Here is a 24144-nt window from a genome sequence, read left to right on the forward strand (position 1 = left end):
AACAGTACAATTTTAAGTGCTGAACTAAGTTATATTTCATGTTTCTAAAGTAAATTTAGGTTTAATGAGTAAGAAAGTAAGTATTGCATATGGTTGGGAAGCAACAGAACTTGGTGGATCTGTCTGCTCTCCGAGCCACAGTGATAGTGAAAGCTCATGAGTGACACGCCCACCAGTGCTTTTGTACATGAGAACCAGGAGCTTGCAAATTTAAGAGATATTCAGCCACAAGATAAGGAGCAGTTGGGTGGCTGGATAGTGGTTGGAACAGCAGACAGAAACCATATTTGAAATGAATAGAGACAACTGATAGAAGAAGTGAGCAAAGAGGAGAAAGCAAGAGAAAGAATGAAGAGGAAGAAGACTAGCAAGAAGGAAAGGAGGCTTAGGAGGAGAAGGAGGAGGCACTGTGGCAGAAGTCATGCAATGAACTTCATAAGAACAGTGTCCTCAGGATAAGATTGGTACTTTGGACCAAACTGAAGGGTGTTTTCTACCCTTGTGAGCACTATGGCAAAGCACAGGAGGAGATTAATGGGATCTAACAGGTAGTCAGTAGGTGAAAGCCCTGCCCAAGCAATATGTGGTCATTCTTGTAGATCCTAAGTTCCAAATTCCCCAGCCAGGTTAGGACTTCACAGCATCTCTCATGGCGGTGGGTAGAGGCAGATTCCAGGTACTTTCCCCCCTAGCTTGGTGAGTAAACCCTCTTGAGTTAGAGATTTCAAAAAGTTTCATTCCTTGATGTGTATGCACCCAGATACTTATAAAAGTTACAGTAAACAACAAGTGAGCATCGGTAAGCCAGTTTTTGCATTACGGGGGGGACGGACGGACATGAAGGGGGCAGGTTATAAAGTACTACTCCCATCTGAGCCAATGGCACATGTTTCAATCCCACCCCCAACACACACACACACACACACACACCTCCACCTGAATTTCAACGTTTGTTAATTACTGGAAATTTTACATCTCAGAGAAAAATTGTTTAGTGTTTATTCCAGATTCCTATTCAGTAACTGAAATAATTTATCTCATTAACATAGTACACTTTGTAAAATTCTTTGATACTCAAGTGCAACTATTACGAAGCTTGACATTTTTGTTGATAGTAGTGCTTGTGCTTGAACAAAAAAATCTTTCTGGTTTGTGTATTTGGACAGGGAGTGTTTGCTTTCCTGATGTCAGTTGTATTTCTTTACTCCATCATATTCTTTCTGGTTGCTGGCACTGAAAAGACAGATAAATATTCTTCCTTGTAAAGAAGTCTGTGTCCCATGAAAGATTGATCTGATCTGGAATGTGTTCACCTCCTTCACAGTGCCTCGAACATCCAGCTCCAACTCAAAGACTGCAGCTTAATTTTATTTAATATAATTTATTCTTAGGCCTCACCTTCCTGACAGCCCATGATGGGTTACAGCACAAAAGTAAAAATGCAGAGAAGACAATAAATCAAATTCATATTGTAACCCAACAGTCTACTAATATAATTAAATTCACCCCCTATATACTTTCAACAGCAGGAATTAAAGTGCTTAAATAAATATGCTTTGAGTTACATCTAAAAAAGGTGTTCATAGTTTGAGGGAAAGGAATTATGTAATTTTGCACCAGCAATAAATAGGATCTCTCTTTGGACATGTGATATGGATTTTGCGCAGAGATGATTTCGTTAATATAGCATTCTCTTGGAGAAGGCCGTGAAGTACTTCCTTATGTGGTGAAATATAAAGAGGAAAAGGCTGTTCTAATATATGTAGTGCCCAAACTGTTTAGCGCTTTTAATGTCAAAATCAGCACCAACAGATCAGTGTGCCCTGGTAATCTGAAGATCCTCCGGCGCTATCTGCTCACTAAGACCCTTCAACAACAGAAAGCAGGCAACTGCATCTGCACCAGATTAAGCGCCTAATAAATTATCAGTGGCAGCCCCCACAGAGAGTATAGTGCAACAGTATACCCTTAATCCTTGGAAGGGTGGTGGTCACACTGACTTGGACCAGAATGGTCATGGCCTTAACATCAGGTAGAATTTACAAAAAGGGGTTCTGGCCACTTCCAGGCCAATCCAGCAGCTTTCCACGGCTAAGAATATAGGGGATTATAGGAGACTGATTGTTACCTTTTGTGGATGTGCTTATCCTACCCAAGTTGTAATATCTGTAAACTATAACCATCTTATCTTGGTTGGAATTCTGTATTATTTAGATTATTTGCATCTGATTCTGTATAATGGCTAGTTGTTGAAAATGCACTGTGACTATAAAACCTGAGGCAGGTGAGAAGTATACAGTCGTACCTTGGTTGCCGAATGCCTTAGAACTTGTATGCTTTGGCTCCCAAACAATTGAAAACTGGAAGTGAGTGTTCCGGTTTTTGAATGATTTTCGTAAGCCAAATGTCCGGTGCAGCTTCTGCGGCTTCCGATTGGCTGCAGGACAATGGTTCCGAGAGTTGGACAGACTCCCGGAACACATTCTGTTCATATTATCATGTCCAGATACATGATAAAAAACCTTTGTTCTGTTGGTTATTATAGAGTAAAGGAATAAAGCATAAAGTGGGTGGAGTAAAGACTTTAGCAATACTGAGCGGTAATCCTTAGTATGAATGCTCCAATTTTCACTTGTCAAATGTTGTGAATGGCACAGTTATTTCTAGAAAAGATGTATGCTGTTTGTTACCCTTTTCTAGCTTTCCTTTGTTCCTGTTTGTTCTGCCCCCCCCCCCCTGCAATGAGGGCAAATGAGAGCAGCTACCACAGCACCATGGAGAGCTCCTAGGGAGCAACTTTCATTGAGGGATGAAGGTGAACTGTGGTCTTTTGAGCCACTGCCCACCCCTCTCCTAATCTCCTCCTGTTATTGCACTGGCGAGGTGGTGTGAAAAACACTCAGGCCTGGGGGAAAGCCCCTCTGAGGTGCTGGGGGATTTGGATCAGTGGGCTCCTGCCTACCAGTGGACCCATATTCCTACCTGATTCAGTGAACCCCTGATCACTATCATCTGGCTCAGACCCAGAAACCTGTTTCAGCCCCTCAACTGATGGCGCTGCTGTATCTGACTCAGTGCCCTGATCACTCACTGGGCTCCAGGGTCAAGATGGCTTTGTTGCAAATAAAATGTACCACATATTATTATGGTTCATTTGACACCCCCCCTCCCCTTTTGAGCCTGTGAGAATTTCTGGAATGATACGCATCTCTTAGCAAGTTGTTTTTCATCTTGCTTTAGTCTATGCCAGCAGCAGATACAGAACAGAACCTCCCTGATAACCAGTTGTGGTGACTAAGCAGAGCTCTTCTGCGCACTGAGTGCATGAAAGGGAAGCTTAGATAATAAAACTATTACAATTAGGAGAAGCACATGTACTGCATAACAAAAGAGGGTAATGTTCGCTGAAAAAAGAGTAATGTTATATGGATTAATACATTTAGTGAAAGAGGGGAGGGCATATTACATGTGACTATGCCCTTCTGTTTGATAAAAGTCATTTACATAAGTAGGGTTTTTTAAAATCACATTATATGATTTGTTTGTTTATATCACAGAGTTTATTTTCTACCAGTTTCATAAACATAAGAATACAGCTGAAGTACCAATTTTTAGTTTTTAACCAGTTTGTTTAGAATATCCACAGTGGGGGATTGAGAAGTCTGCTCAGTTATTTTTGTGGGTTCATTTATTGAATCCTTGATCACCGTCCTTGTCTCTGCTAGATCTCTTGGCAGCCTTTATGCAGGAATAATTGTAAATGGCACTGTCATCATCCTCAAATACAGAATTTTAGTTTATGATTCTCCTCAGAAACTAGCAAACATTGTTAAATTGAATATTTAGCTGAACGATCAACCAGAACCTTTATGTCCATAGGCTCTTAAGCATTAAGAAACGTATCTCCAGAGAGCCCTAGAGACATTACAACACTCTTCACTGAGTAATGCCCTCAATATGTTTTGGACTACAATTCCAATTATGGACTACAATTGTAGTCCAAAATATCTGGCTGGCAGGTACCAGGTTGGCAAAGGTTGGGTTAGAGTCTACTGTTAGCTTTTTGTAAAGATGGACAGAAAACTAGTTTGCTTGCCCTTGATTTGTGTGTGTGTGTGTGTGTGTGTGTGTGTGTGTGTGTGTGTGGCAAGTCTTAATTCTCTAGTTTTTACCACTATGTAGTATGCCTGAGTTCTTCATTAGGTGGTGTGGTTGATGCCCTGTCACTAGAAATTAATTATCCCATCATGGCTCTCTCCGGGTATACTGCATGGGAATGTTGAAATGTTTTCTTTACTAGACCTTTTAAGGGCAGATTAGCTCATAGATTGTTTTTTGACAAACTGCATGTTTGAAGAAGTGAAGTTGGAATGAAAGGAGCTGAGATAAAGAAAGTGTCTTATATGGATCCTGAGATAGGTTTTATCCTAGTCATATATATCTAGAATGAAAATGATGCAGCTTGCACCCTTCCTAGCAACAATTGAAAGAAAACCGCCACTTCTGACACAACAATTAATTGAATATAACTGCACAAGGCTGGTGACAACAAATATTAATTTCCATGTTTAAATAATGAATGAGAATATAGCTTGTAGGTTACTAAACTAGGAATAGCCCTAGGGAACACATCATGTGAAGCTACTTCTCTGGCTGCTGATCTGTTTCTAAGTACAATTCAAAGTGCTGGTGCTTAACTTCAAAGCTCTTTATGGTTTGAGTCCAAGGTACCTCAAGGGCCTTCTCTTTCCACAAATACCTGCCTGTTCATTTAAGTCTTCATCAGAGGCCTTTTTCCTGGTGCCCCCATCTTCAGATTCAGACAGATGGAAACTGTTTCAGAAGACAGACAGATGGAAATGGATGCCTCTAATGCCTTTTTGGCTCCAGGCAGAGACCTTTTCATTTTTCCCTTGCAGAATTTTAGCGTGAGCCATTTGGAGAACCTTGCGTACTGAAGGTGGGGTTAAATCTTGGGATAAATGAAGTTGAAATTCAGAAATATGTGATGCATAACACCTTCAGCTGTGAATAAAGCATTCTCAGTCCTACGTTACAGAGATGAAAGGTCATGACTGAGGATAGTGTAGTGTAACTGGCTTCACTGGCTTCTTTCCCCCATTTTCAGACTCTCATCATTTGCCAACTTAAAAATTAGGGTCAATTTGAGAGGTGACGTGGTGCATATTTATGCATACTTGAATTTATTTCCCCGCATAATGTTTATTTCATAATAATACTGCACAAACTTTGAAAAATGATTTGTATCATCAAACTCTAATCAAACTTAGTAAGCTCTATTCTTGAGGAAATCAGAGGGAATGATAAGATTAAAATTGAACTTGTTTTTATTAAATTCAACTGTTTTAATCCATTTATTATTTAAGAAGAGTATATTTTCTTGAAGAAATCTAAACCAAAGATGCTTCAGAAATATATATGATTTTTTCCTCCCTTCTAAGCTATATGCATGCTGGCTATGAATCATAGGTTTTGCTATGATTAAAATTAATTATAAAATTTATGGGAGAAAATAAAAATTAAGGATTCTACATACTGTGTTAAGTGCTACTTGCTCTATTCAAACAGAATGTATCAAAGCTGAGAAAGAAATAGGTGGGTAATGGAACATCTTACAACGTTGATGTTGGAGATGATGGAGGAACAGAAAACCATGAATAGTCTGTTCTAATATTAATATTTAGGGTACACTTAATGAAATCACCATAAAATACATTGTTAAAACAAGCAAAATATCTCCCCCCTCAACTCTCCACAAAAACACAATTGATTATAGATCTCCTTTGTATAGATTTGTTAGTGGTCACAAATGTAACCTGAGTTTCTTAAAGGCACAGGCAACATCATACAATTCTGGAATATGTATGCTAAATAAGAAAGATAGCCAGAGCATATATTGTACCCCCCTCCTTCAGTGTGTCTCTAAACATTAAAACAGTCAGAAGCAATTTACAGGGAGCAGAGTACATACTCTATTAGCATTTTGTGGTGTTACAGTTTCTCAAAGCAACCCAGAACTGGACTAGGAAAATTATGGGTTGACAGAATGAGTCTAATTTTCAGTTGGCTTTCAGGCAAAATGGCTTGGCATTGTCTGTTTTTCACTAAGGAAAAAATGAAGCATAATATTGGATAGGAAGGAAAATCAAATGTTATTAAATACAAGAAGTCTGCTCATAGAAATTATGACATGGACTCGGTTTTAAATCACTGAAAAATATTTTTGTGCATGAACTTATGGCGTGGTTACATTTTGGGGTCTCAAATATGCCTACAACACTCCTATTATTTATTACTGTATTATCATTTGTTGAATTTATATACCGCCCTATACCCAGAGGTCTCACACTCCACATTCACACTTCTTTTCAGGGACCAAGAAGCCACAAATGGCAGGCTTGCATGCTCATTTGCAGATAGATTCACAATAGAAATGGCCCTGAATGATCATATAGGTCACATTTTGTATTCCAAGCAAGCCTACAGCAAATCAATATTCTCTTTCCCCTGTTGTGGCAGTGTTTCCTTCCCCAGATATTCTCCAGCTTGCCGGGGGGGGGGCGGAATGGGCCAGGGGGATTTATACTGGACTCCAAGCCTATTCAGCTGGGTCATGTGACCTGACAGCTGGGTGTACGTTCTGTTGGCAAAAACAGTGCAACTCAAACTACACAATGGGGGCCAATGGTGAGGGCCCAATTCTTGGATATTGAGATCAGACTCATCTGAAAGAGCACTCAGGATCCAGTGCAACTTTGCATAGCAGGAGCAGGAGGATATAAAGTGAGCATGCTCCAACCTCAGCTCACTTTACTTCCTGCCTCCCATGTGTGGGCTGCTGTCTCTTGAGCTCCCCATATAGGGACTTTTGCACTGGGGAGAGGAGCTCAGGGCACCTGGTGAAAAGCACTTTGCACTCAGGAAACACTCCAGAAACACTGGGCATCTCAGCACCTGCCACAGACCACACCCGAGAAATGGGGAACAAATGAGGCCTTTGTGCTAACCCTGCTCCTAGGTTCTCACCAACAGGAACACAGCAGCGGCGGAGGCTGCACTCAGTCAACAGCAGCAACACTCACCCAAGGACACAAAACAAGGTGAGTCTGGGAGGAGGAATCCCCAGAGGGTGCCCCAACAATGGTGTCATTCCCACAAATAGCCCCTGCAGCATCCAGCAGCACTGCTCCCTCTAGCGGTGGGGAAATTCTGAAGCCCAACCAGCACCACCTCCCAGTCCTGAATATGTGGCATTGCTTGCACCATGGGTGCCAAGAATGCATAGAAAGAGGTAAGGGGGTCACCAGTCATGGGGAGGCATGTACAGCCACCAGCCCTCATTGTCATCCTGCTGTTCCATTGCCTTACTAGGCACGCAGCTACAGAGGTGGCAACAGCAGCAACTGCACCACCAGCGGATGTGATCCAGGAGGGAGAGCTGCAGCAGCAGACAGGTAGGTGACAGCACCTCTGAACAGCCACCCCTCCTGCTCCATTCAAGCAGTCGAGCCACATCCTCGCCTCAGCACAATGAGCCCCTGTCAACCTGCAAGCTCCATAACTCCAACAAAGGTATGCATCCCCACACATGCCCATGCTGGGGGAAGGAGGAAAACCACTCTCAGCTGATGTGCCAATAGCACTTGGGACCCACCCTCACAGGTCCGTCCCACCCCTACTTCTCACCACTGTGCCAAGGGGCTGTTTATCCCACGTGTTACCACCCCCCTCCTTTGTTTGCAGGCTACGAATCACCGGATGCTGCACCCATAATGAAGCCCTGCAGTGCAGAGAGGCAGCCCTGTGAATGAAACTCCTTGGAAGGAAGGGGATCCCTTTTCAAAGAGTGCTCAATAAAAACCAAATGTCCGCAACCATCCGCTCTGTCTCCCATTTGTTCATGCGTCACAACAGGAGGGGAGACTGCATTACCACCACTGGGGCTGTTCTGCAGGGTCCCTGGTCTCTTGACTACAACTCCCAGAAGCCCCTGCTGTGGGACAGTCAGTAGCAGCAGGGGCAAGGGAGGAGACATCCAGTGAAAGAAAACAGCAACACCTCACACCCCAACTACCCCCCAGCTGGGGAACCAAGCAGCAGCCCAACACTACTGCACACCACAGCGTCAGGGGCAAGGGGAAGGGAGACGGACCCACAAATGGGGAGGGGGGATGAGCTACCATCTAGCTGGGGGATGGCTAGAGGGCATCTAGTGGCTCCATGGTACAGAAGGAGGATGCTTCATGGCCTAAATATCACCCTGGCTATGTAGCTGTGGGCAGCTGCCCTGTGTGGTTCCTAGCCATGGTGAGGAGCTAGCTGAGCATTTCCCTGCGCCCTGGAGCCACTGCTCACTTGACTTGTTGTCCAAGGGCAGCTGTCACACCACCACTGCATTCTGTAGCATGTTATACACCAGCAACACCTGTGACATCCTCTTGGGGGAGTGAATACCTCCCCACCCCTGGTGTGAAGAAGGTAGCAAATGAGATTTCAGACGTGTTTGATAGTGATGCGTGCCGAGTAGTGTACTTGGTTGTCATAAGGAGTCATGAGGAAGAACCTCAGTGTGTAGCCACACTGTGCTGCTGTTGAGTGTGGCTGTGTGATTGGTGGGCTGTGGGGTGGGCATGCCTAGCACATGTGATATGCTGTGTGTACTGACTGGCTGCTGGAGTGAGTATTGCTAGGGGACATTGTGGGCTCTCTGTCCCATTTGTTTACATTCCTAGGCTGTTGACTGCACACCACTTTCTTTTTTCTTTTTCTTTGCATTTTTCCATTACATACATTCATTTCTTTCTCTGTGGTATTTTAGTTTTTCGTATCATCTCTTTTAAACATCTAGTACAACATCTAATACAGTAGTATCTATTACAACATCTCTAGTGATATCCTGTCATTTAATTTTGCTGCATCTCCTTAGTTTGTATTCCCCCCCCTTTTTCTGTACACGTCCTTTCTCCCTTTTTTACTGTTCATAAACCTATCCCCACTTCTATGTTTAACATTATTCTGCTATTTTAAAAAATACATTTCTAGTAATTCCCTCTCACTTACTATTATTTTCTTGTCCATATTCCTTACTGTGGCCGTCATATTGACTAATTCTATAAATTTGAACAGCCACTGATCTTGTCAGGATTGCCCTTCTTTCCAAATTTTCGCATATGCCACTGCTGTTGCATAGGGAAATATTTTTTTATTGTTTGGGAGTTATTGTGATATTAGTGCTAGCAGGAATGCTTCTGGGTTTTTTGGGGAGGGGGCATTCCCCTGCACACCACTTTCTTTGAACTATCTCTGCGTGACTTTGCAGTTCATACACTAAAGGTGCTAGGTACCGGTAACTCTTCCCTGCGTCTCAGCAGGTGGGCACTGGCTCTCTGCAATTTGGTTGCTTATTTCCAATCAGCTGGCGTTTCCCCCTCTCTGGGTCTCCTGAATTAGCTCTGAATCTGGTGTCCCTTGTTCCAGTTTAATTTAAACCAGCCTAATTTATGCCGGCTTTGTGTGTATAGGATGGTCCAGTAAATCATGTACAACCATTGGCTGGCTGCCTTCCAGGAACTAAGCCTTTCCCTTGCATATTCCCTTGCTTGGATCTGTCTCTTCCTAGTCATCCACCCCACTGACTGCCAGTGAGTCTCATAACTTGCACTGTAGGCTCTTTCCCGGAATGGAGCCAGATAGCTTGAAAGTCATAAACTCCAGGCTCAGTTAATTTTAAGATAAGAGTTCTTTAGAAATGGTCCTTTAAAAAAAAAAAGAACTAAGCCGGACAGTTATTTAATGCTAATCTCTGCAGCTGAGAGTGTTTGGTGAAGAGCAAATAACTCTCTAGAGTACCCATCTACCGGTAGTTCAAAACCAATACATTGGCAGGTTCAATTATTGGGGAAACTTGTCAGTATATGTATATGTATATGTATATGTATATGTATATGTATATGTATATGTATATGTATATGTAAGCACTAGCTAAGTGCAGAAAAATCTTCCACCCAAATAATCTTGAATAAGATAGTAATTGAGCCACTAAAGTACATTCCTGTATATGGGTGATCAACTCCTGACGCAGCCTAGTGGAACCCTTTGAAATGTAGGACTTGAGTGAACTTTCTTAGGGGCTCCTGTTTTGCTTCTTGAAACAGCTTGAAGGGAATAAGCAACAGACACAAGTGTTTGGGTTACGCATTCTGATATTTACTTTTGCTTCTGCCTAGATGAGATTATTGTTCTGCTTCCAAATGTGTTGGCTGGAACTTTATGGTCAACCCTTATGGTACTGGTGATCCATTATCTGACAAACTTGGCAAAAGCCGGTGACTTGGCTCCGTTTATGCTAGACATTTCCCCAGTATTGTGATGTCTCACTCACTTACAAGCCACATGACACAATCACCAACCCACAATGCGCCTTCAATTCTAGTATTATTCAGATGGGTTCTGATGGTGTGTTTTTTTCCTGTTTACTGTTCTTACAGTTTTTACAGTATGGATGGATCAATCCGAGTGCTTTCAGCTTGCTGCTGAACTGCTTTGGCAAACTTTCTGCCCTCACTTTTAATTAGGGTATCACTTTGTGTGCAGGAAATAGGTGATTGTCCTGACATTCACCAATCAGTCTAGGTGGTCAGCTATGTTTTTTTTATTTAGGCAGTATTTTTTTCCATGTCAGAGGCATTATGTCTCTGAATACCTATTGCTGAGAATCACAGGTTAGCAAAGTGCCATTGCACTCATGTCCTGCCTATCTGCCTGCTTTCCACAAGCATTTGGTAGGCCACAGTAAGAACAGAATGCTGGACTAGATGAGCCATTGGCCTGATCCAGAGGCTCACACAGAATTATCATTCCCAGCAACCCTTAACAAACAGCAGTGCCCAGAATTCTTGGAGGGAAAGAAAATGCTTTAAAGGTACAGAAAACTATTTGATGCATAAAGTACCCAAATCATCCATGCTCATGACAAGAGAGGGGGGGGGGAATAGAATGTCACCCATAAGTAGGGCACATTGAGTATTGTAATTCAAGAATGCCACATAAAAAAATGAAACTATTAACTAAAGGTGATGAAGCAACCTTGTAATGCACTTAATACTGTGTAATGCAGAAGTTTTAGTCAGATAATCTACTTACATTAGTCAATGTACTTTGCAGAGATTTTTAGTCCAAACCAAGAGGTTGAGAATGCTAATGAATGTTGCATTTTGTTTAAAGCCAAAAGAGATGATAGAAAAGTAAAAATAGACAAAGTTCATTTACCAAAAAAATGAATGTTTTCATTTACAAAAATGTTAGCACCTTTTGTTCTCATAACAAATGAAAGAGGTGGGAAAAGGGTGTATAGTTGGTACTAAGTGTTTTTGAATAAGCCCAGTATGCATTTTTATAGGTCAGGATTGTTCCATTTGTTTCTACTTTTATATTGTCTACCAACCTAAATAATTACCAGCCAGTTGCCAACCTCCATTTTGAGAGCAAGGTTCTTGAGCGGTTGGTCACTGACCAGATCCAGGCACTCTTGGAGGAGACTGATTTTCTAGAGCCATTTCAGCTGGGGTTTTGGCCTGGCTTTGGCACAGAAACTGCCCTGGTTGCCTTATATGATGACCTCTGAAGGGAAAGAGACAGGGGCAATGTGTCCCTGTTCATCTTCCTTGACCTCTCAGTGTCTTTGAATAGCATTAACCATTGTATCTTCCTTGATAGGCTGAGTTGGGGGTGGGCTTTACAGTGGCTCTGGTCCTACTTGAATGGTCATCTCCAGTGGGTGATGCTTGGGGAGTGTATTTGTGTCCCTGTTAATCCTCCTTGACCTCTTGGCAGCTTTTGACAACAATGTCCACCCTTGGAGAGGCTATCTGAGTTGGAGTGGGCGGCACTGCTTTGTAGTGGTTCCAGTCCTACCTGGATGGCTGTCTTGGGGGGTGTTTTTGGCACCATGGGGCCTTCAATGTGGGGTCCCTCAAGGCTCAGTTCTATCCCCCGTGTTGTTTAAACTCTGTATGAAGCTGCTGAGTGATCTGGAATTTTGGAGTGTGTTGTCAGCAGTATGCTGATGGCACACAGCTCTATTTCTCCTTTGCATCTCCAGGCATGGCAGTGGATGTGCTAGATGTCTTGCCTTGGTAATGGACTGGATGAGAGTCAACAAACTGAAGCTCAATCTAGATAAGACAGAGGCACTGTTATGGGGTGGTGCCCTAGACCAGATTGATGGGAAACTGCCTGGTTTTGAGGGGGCTACACTCGCTTTTAGGGAGCAGGTACATAGCTTGCATAGGTGGCTGGAGACTATCCAACAGTTGTGCAGCATGCTGCGCCACCTCCACATCTCTAAAATTGTCACGGAGGCTGGGGTTTGTTTGGCACCTGTGTGATGAACACCTGCATATGCAAATCATAAGAGGCTAAGCAATAAAAATATTTCTCTCTCTCTCTCTCTCTCTCTCTCTCTCTCACACACACACACACACACACACACACACACTACTAACCTTCCATGCTTAGGAGCCTTAAAGAACAGGTAGGGAAAGTTAGGACAGTGCTGCCTGAAGCCCGCTTCTATTCAGCACCTTTGGGCAGCAGCACCCAAGTACTGTACAGTGGTACCTCTGGTTATGAACTTAATTCGTTACGGAGGTCCATTCTTAACCTGAAACTGTTCTTGGCCTGAGGCAGAGGCGTAGGAAGCCTCTTGGGCGCCCGGGGCGGTGTTGCCACGTGGAGGCACCCCCTGGGGGCGAGGTGTCCTGACGCATGCGTCGTGACATCACGGCGCATGCATCAGGACAGACTGTGCATGCCAGGAAATCCAGGCATGCGCAGTCCATCCCGCCGGCGCTGCTGTTCCAGCGGCAACCCGCCGAGCAAGCGCCAGCTCCTGGGGTGTCCCAGTCCGTACTGCTTTAAAGCAGCACGGAGGGGGAAGCCCCATGAGCCGGCACTCGCTTGGTGGGTCGCTCGGTCGCCGCTGGAGCAGCAGCACTGGCAGTCCATCCCGCCAGCGCTGCTGCTCCAGTGGCAACCTGCAGAGCGAGCGCCGGCTCCTGGGGCTTCCTCGTCCTGATTGCGCGGGGCAGCCCCATAGCGGCGCCGGCGGGCGGACCCCGGATGGGCCGCGGAGCTTTGCTCTGCGGCTTGCTCGGGTGCGCCAGCAGGGCGGGGCTGGCCCAAGTGTCACCCCTCTCCCCTGGAACCTGGGGCGGACCACCCCCCTCACGACGCCCATGGCCTGAGGTACCACTTTAGTTAATGCGGCCTCCCACTGCCACTGCCGCCGCCGCGCCATTTCTGTTCTCATCCTGAGGTAAAGTTCTTAACCCGAGGTACTGTCTGTAACCGGAAGTGTTTGTAACCCGAGGTACCACTGTAGCTACTATCCCTCAGCAAAGGTCAATAGAGGTGTTAGGCACTACTGCTTAAAGACACTGGTGCACGTGGGGGAGAGGGGCGTCCTTGCAGTGATGCTCAATCCAGCACGTTTCCCACGAGCTCTTGTACTTTAAGGTGCTACTTTAAGGAGCTCCTGAAAGGCTGGTATGGGAGCGCAGCTTGAAAGTGCTCAACACCCCAAACCCATCACCCTCCTTACCAGCCCTTTCCTTGGGAACAGCTGGCGAAGTGAGGGTGGCTTACGCCTGGCAGATTCAGTTTTTGGCTTGGGCCCCATGGCCAGTCCCAAATGGTACCCCCTGATTTAACCGAATAACAAGCGGAGCCTGCAAGAAAAACTAAAAGTTTGCCTCCCTTCTTGTGCTGCATGATTCGTTTTTCTCCGCCTGTGATTGTTCTCCCTTGTTCAGACTCGCTGCCATCCCGTCAATATTTATTACAGCCATCTGGGGACAAAGCATGCGAATTGCACATGTCGCTGCTTTTGGCACCCCCCTTTCTAATGTTTGCAGTCCTGCCAGGCCTGGTGGGATGGCAGCCCTGAGCGGCGGCTGCCAGGGCAGCCATTGGAGGGAGAGGGCGGCGGGCTGGCTGCTGATTGGCCTGGCCGCCCACTGAGTTTGCGCCCTCCGCCCCCGCCCGCTCTCCACAAACCGAAGTCCCCTCGGCTGCCGCCGGGCGCCGAGAGAAGGCGGGAAAGGCGGTCGCTGATTCGCTTGCCATCGCGGAGCCCGAGCGGCCTTGGCTCGCGTGCCGCCCCGCAGAGCCCCCGAGGAGCACCTGCTGCGGCGGCCGCCGAGACACCTCGCCGCCCGTCCCGCGCCAAGAGCAGCAGGGCCGAGGCCGGCGACGGGATGGGGAGGCAGAGCGCAGGCGGGCCGGGGCGCAGCATGCTGCGCTCGCCGAGCCGGAGCAGCCTCTCCGCCTCCTTCGAGGCGCTCGCCGTTTACTTCCCCTGCATGAACTCCCTGGAGGAGGAGGAAGAGGAGGTGAAGAAAGGCGGCGGAGGTGAGGCGCGCGCGCGAAAAGCGGGGGGGGGGGGCACTGCAGCAACCGGTGGGCTGCTTGGCGCTGGACGGTCTCTGCAAGCGAACAAGCCACGCAAAGTCTGAGTTTGACGGTACCCGAGTGGATGTTCAAATTGCCCTTGTCCTAAGTGCGGCAGTAAGATTGTGTCCTTGCCATTAAACGGAGACTCTGGAATGCGTTTGTGCTGCTGCGTATTTAACTTGGCAAAGGTGCCATAATAATTCAAGGTGTCGAATTAATTCCTGTATGCGAAAGAGATCCCTTTTACCGTTTTCCCAACTAAATGCCCGGAAGTTTGATTTTCGAAGGACTTGGGGTATTGAACACATTGCACAACACTCCTAACCAAAGTTAGCCACATTAAAGTTCCATTAATTTCATTGTAAGATAATACTGTATACGTGTGTTTTGGAAATCCATTGATAGAACTGGTTTTAAAAGAAGCCCTTTGGTTGTCGCTGAAAATGTGACTCTGAAATGATGTGATTTGGTAGTCATTAATTCAGTGTCTGCATGTGACAAATTAATTTGCACTTACAATACGGTAGTTGAATATTTTCTCCTGGTTCATACACTGAGATAGAAGTCTTGTTTCTACACAAAGAAGCAATTCCATAGTTCCTACCTCCACTGTCAGGAGGCAGAATGCCACTGAATGCCAGTTGCTAGGAATCCTAAGTGGAGAGAATGCTAGCTTCCTGTTGAGTTCTTGGTTAAGGTGAGAGTTGAACTACATGTAGTTATCAGGTTCTTCACAGTGCATTCCTATCCATATCTACTTAGAAGTTAACACCATTAAGTTCTATGGGACTTATTCCTGGGTAGGATTGCAGCTATGGCCACTACACCCTCTACATAGCCAGCACCATTCTAAATATATGTATTGCTTCATTCACCAGGCTCTGTATATTTATCACACAACTCTAGAGATAATTTTGCAGTGGTTTGCCTGTTTGCTTATCTGGGTATAAAAAAGAACCCATCCAGGAGCCCAGTCGCTGATTCACCCTTCAGACATGCTCACAAATCAGAGGTGGAAATGATTTCAGGGCTTCTGATCCAGGGTAACAAACTTCGTAAACCTTGTAAACAGAGCCTTACTAATGAAGAGTTGTTGCACTGGCCTCATTTGCAAAATTAATCATTTTACAGCACAATCCTATGCATGTTAATCCAGATGTAAATCCTATTGGATCCTTACTCTTAGGTAAGAAAGTGTAGGAGGGCAGCTGTGCTTGCTATTGGTGGCCCAGTATTTGTTCAAAAGCAGAGTTTTCCACTGATACTTTGTGGATACATTTGTCTTGGGTGGTCATCTGGACTGGTAAAATGTGTGGATGCTGGTCTGACATTCCTTTTGTGGGTTTTGAACTTATTTTTGTTATGACCAGTGGCTAAAACAATAACATTTTCTTTCATTGGCAGTTGGTGTTTTATGGATTTGACTGTGACCTCTTTGAATTGATTGGCTTGCTTAGCATGACGCAGAAATTTCTCATGAAAGGTCAAGGCCATTTCTTCTAATGTATCCATGAGCCAGTGTCATCCTCTGTTCTTCACTGCTCTATTGTACAATCAAGGACAGTAGTTCTTTTCTGCTGTTTGCTTTGGACAGGGATGAAGGACACAGTAGTCCAAATGTGGTTATAAGGCAAATGATGTCTTCAAAATCTGAAGCTGCTCTTGCAGCCTTACCAAAATACATGGGTCAGAATATTAATAAATGATATTTCTGCCAAAAGATGATGCAGGTATGCTTGCATAAGCTTGAATATGTAGAACCACCTCTTCCATCCAAAATATGGCCTGTGTTGTGTGCACATACTGATCTTCACATGAATGCAAATTTGATCACATTTTAAATGAAGTCCTGCAAGAGCTTCACATTCAAACATGGTGCATGCGTGTGTCTAAATGAGGACTTTTCTCTCCAACATGGCAGAGGTTTTTTTTTATCTGGAAGACAATGGAGATGTGAAACCTGAATTCTGTAGTGGTACAGAACCATTTTAATTTTCACAATATGTAGATCTGTCCTGAGTTACATATGCCATAGACAGAACGACTACTTCAACTGTGATAATTGCTTTTTTAATTCTTTTTTCCTGATTTTTCTTCTTTTATCTTTTCTTTACAGTTTTTTTTGCATCAGAGCAAAATCTAAAAAGGATTATCCCTCTAATTCATTTGCCCATTTCCCAACAGATGCTACCTCTTGCAACTGTTCACCCCCCCCCAAAAGTCACAAGGTGCTTTTTCAGCACCTTTCAGGCCAACTTTGCATTACTTTTCAAATTGCTGATTCAAATTGCAAGTATCTAAGTGAGTTTTAGTGCTTGCTGCTCCATAATCTCTGCCTGTACTGTATATAGTTCAGTACTGTCGTGCACATTACTATATCTGGATGTTTTTACCCTTTTCTCTCATTTACTGAAATGGACTTTCAAGTGCCAAGAATATCTTTATCTGCTGCATTAAAACACACACACACACACACAAACACAAAAACATGTGTCCTATATGGATACTTTATTTTCAGCCAAAATAATACAGTAGAGACATGCTGGTTTTTAAACAAGGATTTAAAATCTGAAGTCCATTAGCACATAGTTTATGTGTGAGAAATAGAAGCTAAGTTTGGACAGCAGGTGAGAACATACTGGCATTTCTTAAGAGCCATCTGTAAAAATAGGCCTTAAAATGGGGTCAGCTGTGTACAATCTGTGTTCCATACAGCCATCTCCTCTGAGGTCAAAATTTATCATATTAAAAATTTAACAAAGGCTACCAAACTATTTTAGTATATTTAGTACATTGTTTTTAAAATGTCTCACACATTTGTCAATGTTTGCCTACACAGTAGGGGTTTGAACATATAAACAGATTGTAAACCTGCATGGGATGGTATAGCTTCCATATGTATAGGCTGTGCCTAGCTGCACCAATCCACACACACACACACTTTTCAGGTTTATAAATTTCACTAATTTCAGAATCATTTTAACATTTCAAAACTTGACTTCCTTCCCTCTCTTTCTGCTGTTCCTTAAATTTATTTTTAATATCTTCTGCATATCCAAATTAGCTCATTTATTCATCTACATTAAATATATACTCCTATGAAACTGCGGGTTATTACGATAATCCTGCCAATGTTCTTATCTGTTTACAATTTATCTGCAAATATTCAATAAACCATTTCCATTCTTTTATTAAAAAGTTTATTATCTTGATTTCTTATTCTTCCGGTAAGTTTAGCCATTTCTGCATATTCCATAAGTTTTTGTATCCATTCTTCCTTTGCTGGGACTTCTGCTTCTTTCCATTTTGGGGCGAGTAACATTCTTGCCTCTGTAGTAGCATACATGAATAAGTTTCTGTACAGTTTGGGTAGTTCTGTCCCTATAATTCCCAAAAGAAAAGCTTCTGGGGTTTTTTTAACAAACGTTATTTTAAACATCCTTTTCAATTCATTATATATCATTTCCCAGTAAGCTTTAACCTTACTACAAGATCACCACATATGATAAAAATCACCTTCTTTCTCTTTACATTTCCAACACTTATTTGATTTAGATTTAGACATTTTTGCCAGTTTACTTGGTGTTAGATACCATTGATATATCGTTTTCATATAATTTTCTCTTAGACCGTAACATGCTGTAAATTTTATATCCATATTCCACAATCATTTCCATGCTTCCATGTCTATACTATGACCAATATCTATTGCCCAATGTATCATTAAGGATTTTACTTGCTCAGCCTTTGTCTCCCATTCCAATAATATTTTATACATTTTAGACAGCACTTTCACATCACATTCCAACAGGTCTCTCTCCAGTTGTGATATTCCCCCCCCCCCAAACCCTCGTATCCTATCTTTCTTAAATACTTCTTTCAAATGATGACATTGTATCCATGTTGTTAATTTCCCTGATAATTCCTTAAATTCTTTTAATTTATACTCTCCTCCCTCTTGTTTTAATAAATTTCTGTAAGTTGTCCACCCTTATAGTAAGGTTGGAAGGGTAGCTGCACCAATCCAGATATGAAGATGCAGTTCAGTGAGACATATTTGCATGCAGATGGTCATTCACAAGCACATACAGCTATTGAAATGCTACCCCTTTTCTATCTATGTCTCAATCCATATAGGAATTGCTATCTCCAGGTGCTAGTAGTAGATGCCCACCTGGTCACCCATGACACTTGATTGCACAGTGGCTACCTCTGGATTAGGGCCACTTTGTGTGATAGTTTCTTGCATCCATGACAGCACCAGCGGGTGTCACAGTCAATATTTGTAGCTAATACATGGTGTCCTTCAAAACAAAAACAAAAAAGCTACTTAACTTTCAGAACCCATTTTTTAAAAATAATAATAATAATGGAGCCCTATGATATTCAGCATTCACAATTTATGGAAATGTTTTCTGCCCATGGGACTACAGAATTGCTACTGAAATTAATTCACAAGCAGCATAAAACAGGAGAATAATGATACAGCAGTAGTTATTTATTTAGAGTTGCTTAATATTTACCAGCCATTGTTAATTAACTCCTGGGTGGTGTGTGTGTGTGTGTGTGTGTGTGTGTGTGTGTGTGTGTGTGATAATGCATGACAACATCTGCATCCCTAACCTTCCCTTGGAATGAATATAAATTAAATGTACTTGTATGTTTACTCCAAAGCATAACAGCTTGTATTATAATAATGATTAAATCATGTGCAGATGACCTTAAATAATTTTGCATATCAAATCTAAAGCAGTTGTTCGTGGTGAATACTATTCCATATGAGACCTCCTTATTTATGTAGCTTTAGTTCCAAATTGGAACAAGGTTATCTAGAGCTGCCCATTGTTCCCCTGGAAGAATAGCATGCAGTTGAATCACATACATGCCTACTTAGAAGTAAGCCTAATTTTGCTTAGTGGGGCTTACTCTGAAGTATGTGTGTACATATGTGCAGCCTTGATCTGTTCCTGCTGCAAATATTGCATTAAGAGTTGACTCTCAGATGACCTGCATGAGGCTAGCAGGGTTTTTTCTGCCCAGTTTTATGCTATGATTACAGGTCAGCTGAACTACTTATACTTCTCTGTGGCCTTTGTGCAGACATACATACAGCAGTGTTCTGAGATATCGTGTGAAGAACCCAACCCCAATCCCCAGAGCACATAAGGCAGGGGCGAGGAACCATCACCCTCAGCCAGCATGGCCAATGATCAGAGATGATATGACTTGCAGTCCAACAACATCTAGAGGCCATGAGTTCCCTGCCCCCAGTGCCAGTCCCAGGCTCTTTTGGATCCAGGGCAAGGCTAGCTACTTGCATCCTTCCCCGCCCCCTAATTGCTAATTTTCATTAAAAAAAGAAGTCTTGTAGAAAAAAATTGAAAAGCACAAAACTTGAAACCACTAATTTAATTGCAATAATAAGTAATGCAACAGTCTCTGATTATCTTTCTCAAATACAAAGAAAATCATTTAGCACACAAATCATTTTGTGCATTGTTATGTAAAAAAAGTAAGTCTCTTAAATGTTTCAATATCAGGTGCATTAAAATCTCACGTTGCCTGCCTTTTCATTTGCAGATTTTGTCACCAATTCCGTCAAGTCCAGTGCTGATGCTTGGGCATGTTCAATTCATATAGTTGCCAAGCCAACTAATCTCTTTTGCAACATTGTTGAGTACAGGTGGCGGCGACCATTTTGCGCATGTCCAGTTGATGTCCAACCGCCAACGTGCGGGTCCTTTTGGACCCAGCAGAGCAGACCTATGTGGACTGCACCAACACACACAGGAGCCAGGCATGGAACCCCTGCACAAAATGGTCACCTCCTGTATATGCAAGCTATCATATACCACTTGCCACTGACACTGGAAGTGTGAGGAAGATCCTTAGAGCAACAGAAACATCGGGCACATTATCCAGGTGTTTTTGCTTGTAGTATGAAGAGAAATACTCCTTGTGGTGGCATAGGCTTTGGAAGTCTTTGAGCTATTGCTGTAAGTTCACAGCACAGATGTTCAGCGTCAATATCTTTGTTTCCATTATGCGGCAATGGTTTTTCCAAATTCTTGCAGGCCTTATATGCATCTTCAGGAGTAGGAAGTAGAAAGCTAAATGGGGAGTTACGGTATATTGTTGTAGCTGCTGGAATCTCTCTTCAGCAGGTTGTAGGGCAATGTCTAAGACCAGGTGTGCCAACTTGAACAACACATAAGCCCTGTCCCACATAATCACATGACATGGTGCATGCACACTATTTGAATGGCAATGCCCATCAATTGGGGGCTGGCCCACTCAAATATTTTATTTGGGGTGCCGAAGGGACCTCGGTCCCTACAAGTTGGTTCCTATGTCCAAGACAGCATAGTACAAACCTACATTGAATTTCTGCTTTGGATCTTATGGGCCTCATAAGGGTCATTGGAAGGATAAATAGCAGTGGAAGAGAAATATGAACACATAACTGGTTTGAAACTTAGCACTTTTGTAGACCTCATCAGGCATATCTTGTATACCAAGTTGCTTGCAGATCAGGTATGCCAAGTTCTTGAAGTTGTTGTCAGTTGACTCCAAATGGCTGCTTGCATGAGTAGAAGGCATTTCGACTCACATAAAAGGGGGTCCTATTTCTTCATCAATTGCTCTCCAGCTACAGTCATGGCACATTTCATATCATTCTCTGCTCCTCGCAATGGCAGAAGGGGACACGAGCCAAGAAAGTTCAGTATCATTGTTTGAATGTCACTTATTGTCCCTACAATAAAGCCCACTGGCATTTTTCTGTTATTTTAGGATTTATTATTATTATTATTATTATTATTATTATTATTATTACTGAGTCGATAACATTGTGCTTGCCATCATCATCATCATTTTTTATTTGTATGCCGCCTTTCCACAGTTAAAAATAATGCTCAAGGCGGCTTACAACATGACAAGATTTACATAATTACAAAAGTCATAAACAATAAATAAACCACATCAAAAAATACACAACCAAATGGAAAACAATTTCCACATAAATCAAAACCTAAAACTAAGAATACAGCATTAATATCAAAGTTTAAAATGACATAGGTAAAAAATAACAGCACTTTAAACAAAAAACAAAATGGAGCCCTCTGCCCAGCAGCAGCAGCAGTCCTTTATAGAGCCCATTAGGCCCTGCCCAGGCCAGGTGGTGAGTGGCAGGACTGGGGCCCTCAGGCACTGAGCAGGGGAGTCCTCCAGGTGCAGGTGCAGCTGTGTGGCTGATGCTGATGGGAGTTGTAGTCCAGAACATCTGGAGGACACCAGGTTGGCAGAGGTTGCTCTGAATTTAAAGCATATGAACATAATAGGCTGAAACCAAGCAGACACAGTTACTGTTCCACCCACTGCCAGCTTTAGCCCCCAACAGATTACCCCAAGCTTCTCCATACCTGCTATATGGAATATATTTAAAGCATTCTTCACCATACTAAAACAATAATAATGAAACAAATTGACTGTAAAGTCTTTTGAGCTTTAGTCATACTGATTTTAGAAGACATGGAGGAGAAAGCATACAAATACAAATGAATTCACGTGACAACTGACATGTTTGTATACACATGTCAATTTTTTTGGGAGGGTTAGCTTCAAATGGTTAGTTAAGATTTGAGCTCAATGGGTCTGTCTTCTTAGTAGACATGTACAAAATTGAGCTGTGCATTGGCTAAATAGAAGTAAAATACAATGGTTATTATAATTGCTGCTATGATAAATTTTGGTTTTGACAATGCTGCTTCAGTGCAATTTTTGAAGGGAAATGGTCACTAAACGAAGTTGTTTTCATCCATACAGTATACATCTGGTTAACTGTAGGAGTTTGAAATGTTTCAAGGTCAGCCTTTCATGTTCCCTCTCATAGTTCCCATAAAAAGCATTTAAGTTATAGAACCACTATATTTTAAGCATTTGTGATGTAATTCAGTTGCACAGTGGTACAACTATAGTTTTTAAAAATATGATTTCCAAAAAAAAAGATGCTGACACAATAGGGATTACGTCGTTCTCTTCCAGGTATTCTGTTTGTTGTAGAGATGCTATACTACTAAGCCTTTCATTATATTTCTTTAGAAGCAGGTGGCAAAAAGTTAAAGAGCACAGTCCAGAGAAGCACAGAAACTGGGTTGGCTGTGGAGATGAGAAACTGGATGACACGTCAAGCCAGCCGGGAATCCACAGACGGCAGCATGAACAGTTACAGCTCAGAGGGGAAGTAAGTCCAAGACGTTTGTTATAAAGTTCCTATCTTTGGAAAGAAACCAAGTGTCACTGATTCCTTTTTCTACTGCAGCTTATTTGTCATGCTGGGCAGTCCCCAATTTGTGCAGGGTTTGCATTCCTCCCCCCCCCCACATCAGCAGAGCGTGTGTAAGCCCTCCCCGTTACACCCCCCACACCCTTTCCCAGTCATTTCCAGGTTGCGGCGATGTGCATGATCACGTGTGCATAGAACAAGTGTAAAATGGCCATTGCTTATAGCATGCCCTCCTCTCTTATAGGGGAATGCACATAAAGGAAGGACATAGTTAATGTATGCTTGTGTTGGGTTTGTATCAAGGGGAGGGCGCCTCTGGGCCTCCAGATGTTGTTGAACTCTTGGCCATGACCAGCAAGAGCAGTGGTCACGGATGCTGGGAGCTGTGGTATAGCAATATATGGAGAACCACAGGTTCCCTACTTCTAGTTCATATGAACAACAAAATAAGTAAATTGGAGGCAAGAGTTATACAAATTCTGTGGGAGTACCTTGAAGGTTTTTCATGTTTTAGGAATAAGTGGTGATATTTGCTGAGTTTGGACATCACAGATGCAGTAGTTCATATTTTACATATGCTCATAACGGTTGGTTTAGTTATGTAACAAAATTTGTATAGCACTTGATTAAGCTGTACACTCGAACTTCTAGAATCATGTCAACTTTTCAGAAACATTTGGCTTTATGTCAGACAGGCTAGTCAAATAATGCAGTCAAAGAATGAATGCCCAAGAGGTATAAAAGGTCATTTTTCTGCCATAAACAGAATTGCATTTGGATTAGAAAATTAATTATTATTGGTAGTTACAGCCTGGAAACCAGGTTGCCCCTAGCTGAAAATCTGTACACCTCAAAGTGGTTTACAAAGATTTAAATGAATATCGAATAAAACGTTAAACTTATTGATTTTTAAAAAGTAAAAAATGGGTATTTAAAATATTCAAAAGATGATTAAAATCAACAGCAGCTAAAAAGATATAAAACCTGTTAACTTCCACAAGTCTGTATAGGGCTGGCCGAAATAAAACATTTTCACAGGTGCTGAAAATACAGTGAAGGCAAATGCCTGACATTAGTAGACAGGGAGTTCCAAAGTGTAGTTGCTGCTCGCTAAAATATCAGTTTCTTTAAATTATGGGATGGGTATTGTGTCACACCTATAACAGTGCCAGTTCCACAGCTTGAAGCAGTCAAGTGGGCATAAATGGGGCAAGGTGATCCTGTGAGTAAACTAGTCCCAAGCTTAAGGGCTTTATATACTAATAGTGACACTTTGATCTTGGCCCAATAGCAAATAGGCAACCATTGCAGATCTCTGAGTAGAGGTGTTAAATGCTGACAGGGCCTTACTCATGTCAGTAACCGAGCCGCAGCATTCTGCAATAACT

General features: G+C 42.8%; 1 protein-coding gene across 10 annotated transcripts in view; it reads left to right on the forward strand.

Moving 5' to 3' along the window:
- RIMS2 (regulating synaptic membrane exocytosis 2) overlaps positions 1 to 24144 on the forward strand; it is a 355451-nt gene that overhangs the window by 324703 nt on the left and 6604 nt on the right. For 9 of the 10 annotated variants that reach the window (XM_033155715.1, XM_033155716.1, XM_033155724.1 and 6 more), the window contains one exon: positions 22573 to 22714. In XM_033155715.1, coding sequence (XP_033011606.1) covers positions 22573 to 22714 — 142 coding nt within the window. Of the gene's footprint in view, positions 1 to 14261; positions 14431 to 22572; positions 22715 to 24144 lie in introns of those variants that run through there. The other variant, XM_033155720.1, reaches the window with a different exon arrangement.

Source organism: Lacerta agilis, chromosome 7 (assembly GCF_009819535.1).
Source record: "Lacerta agilis isolate rLacAgi1 chromosome 7, rLacAgi1.pri, whole genome shotgun sequence".
NCBI classification, from domain to species: Eukaryota; Metazoa; Chordata; class Lepidosauria; order Squamata; family Lacertidae; genus Lacerta; species Lacerta agilis.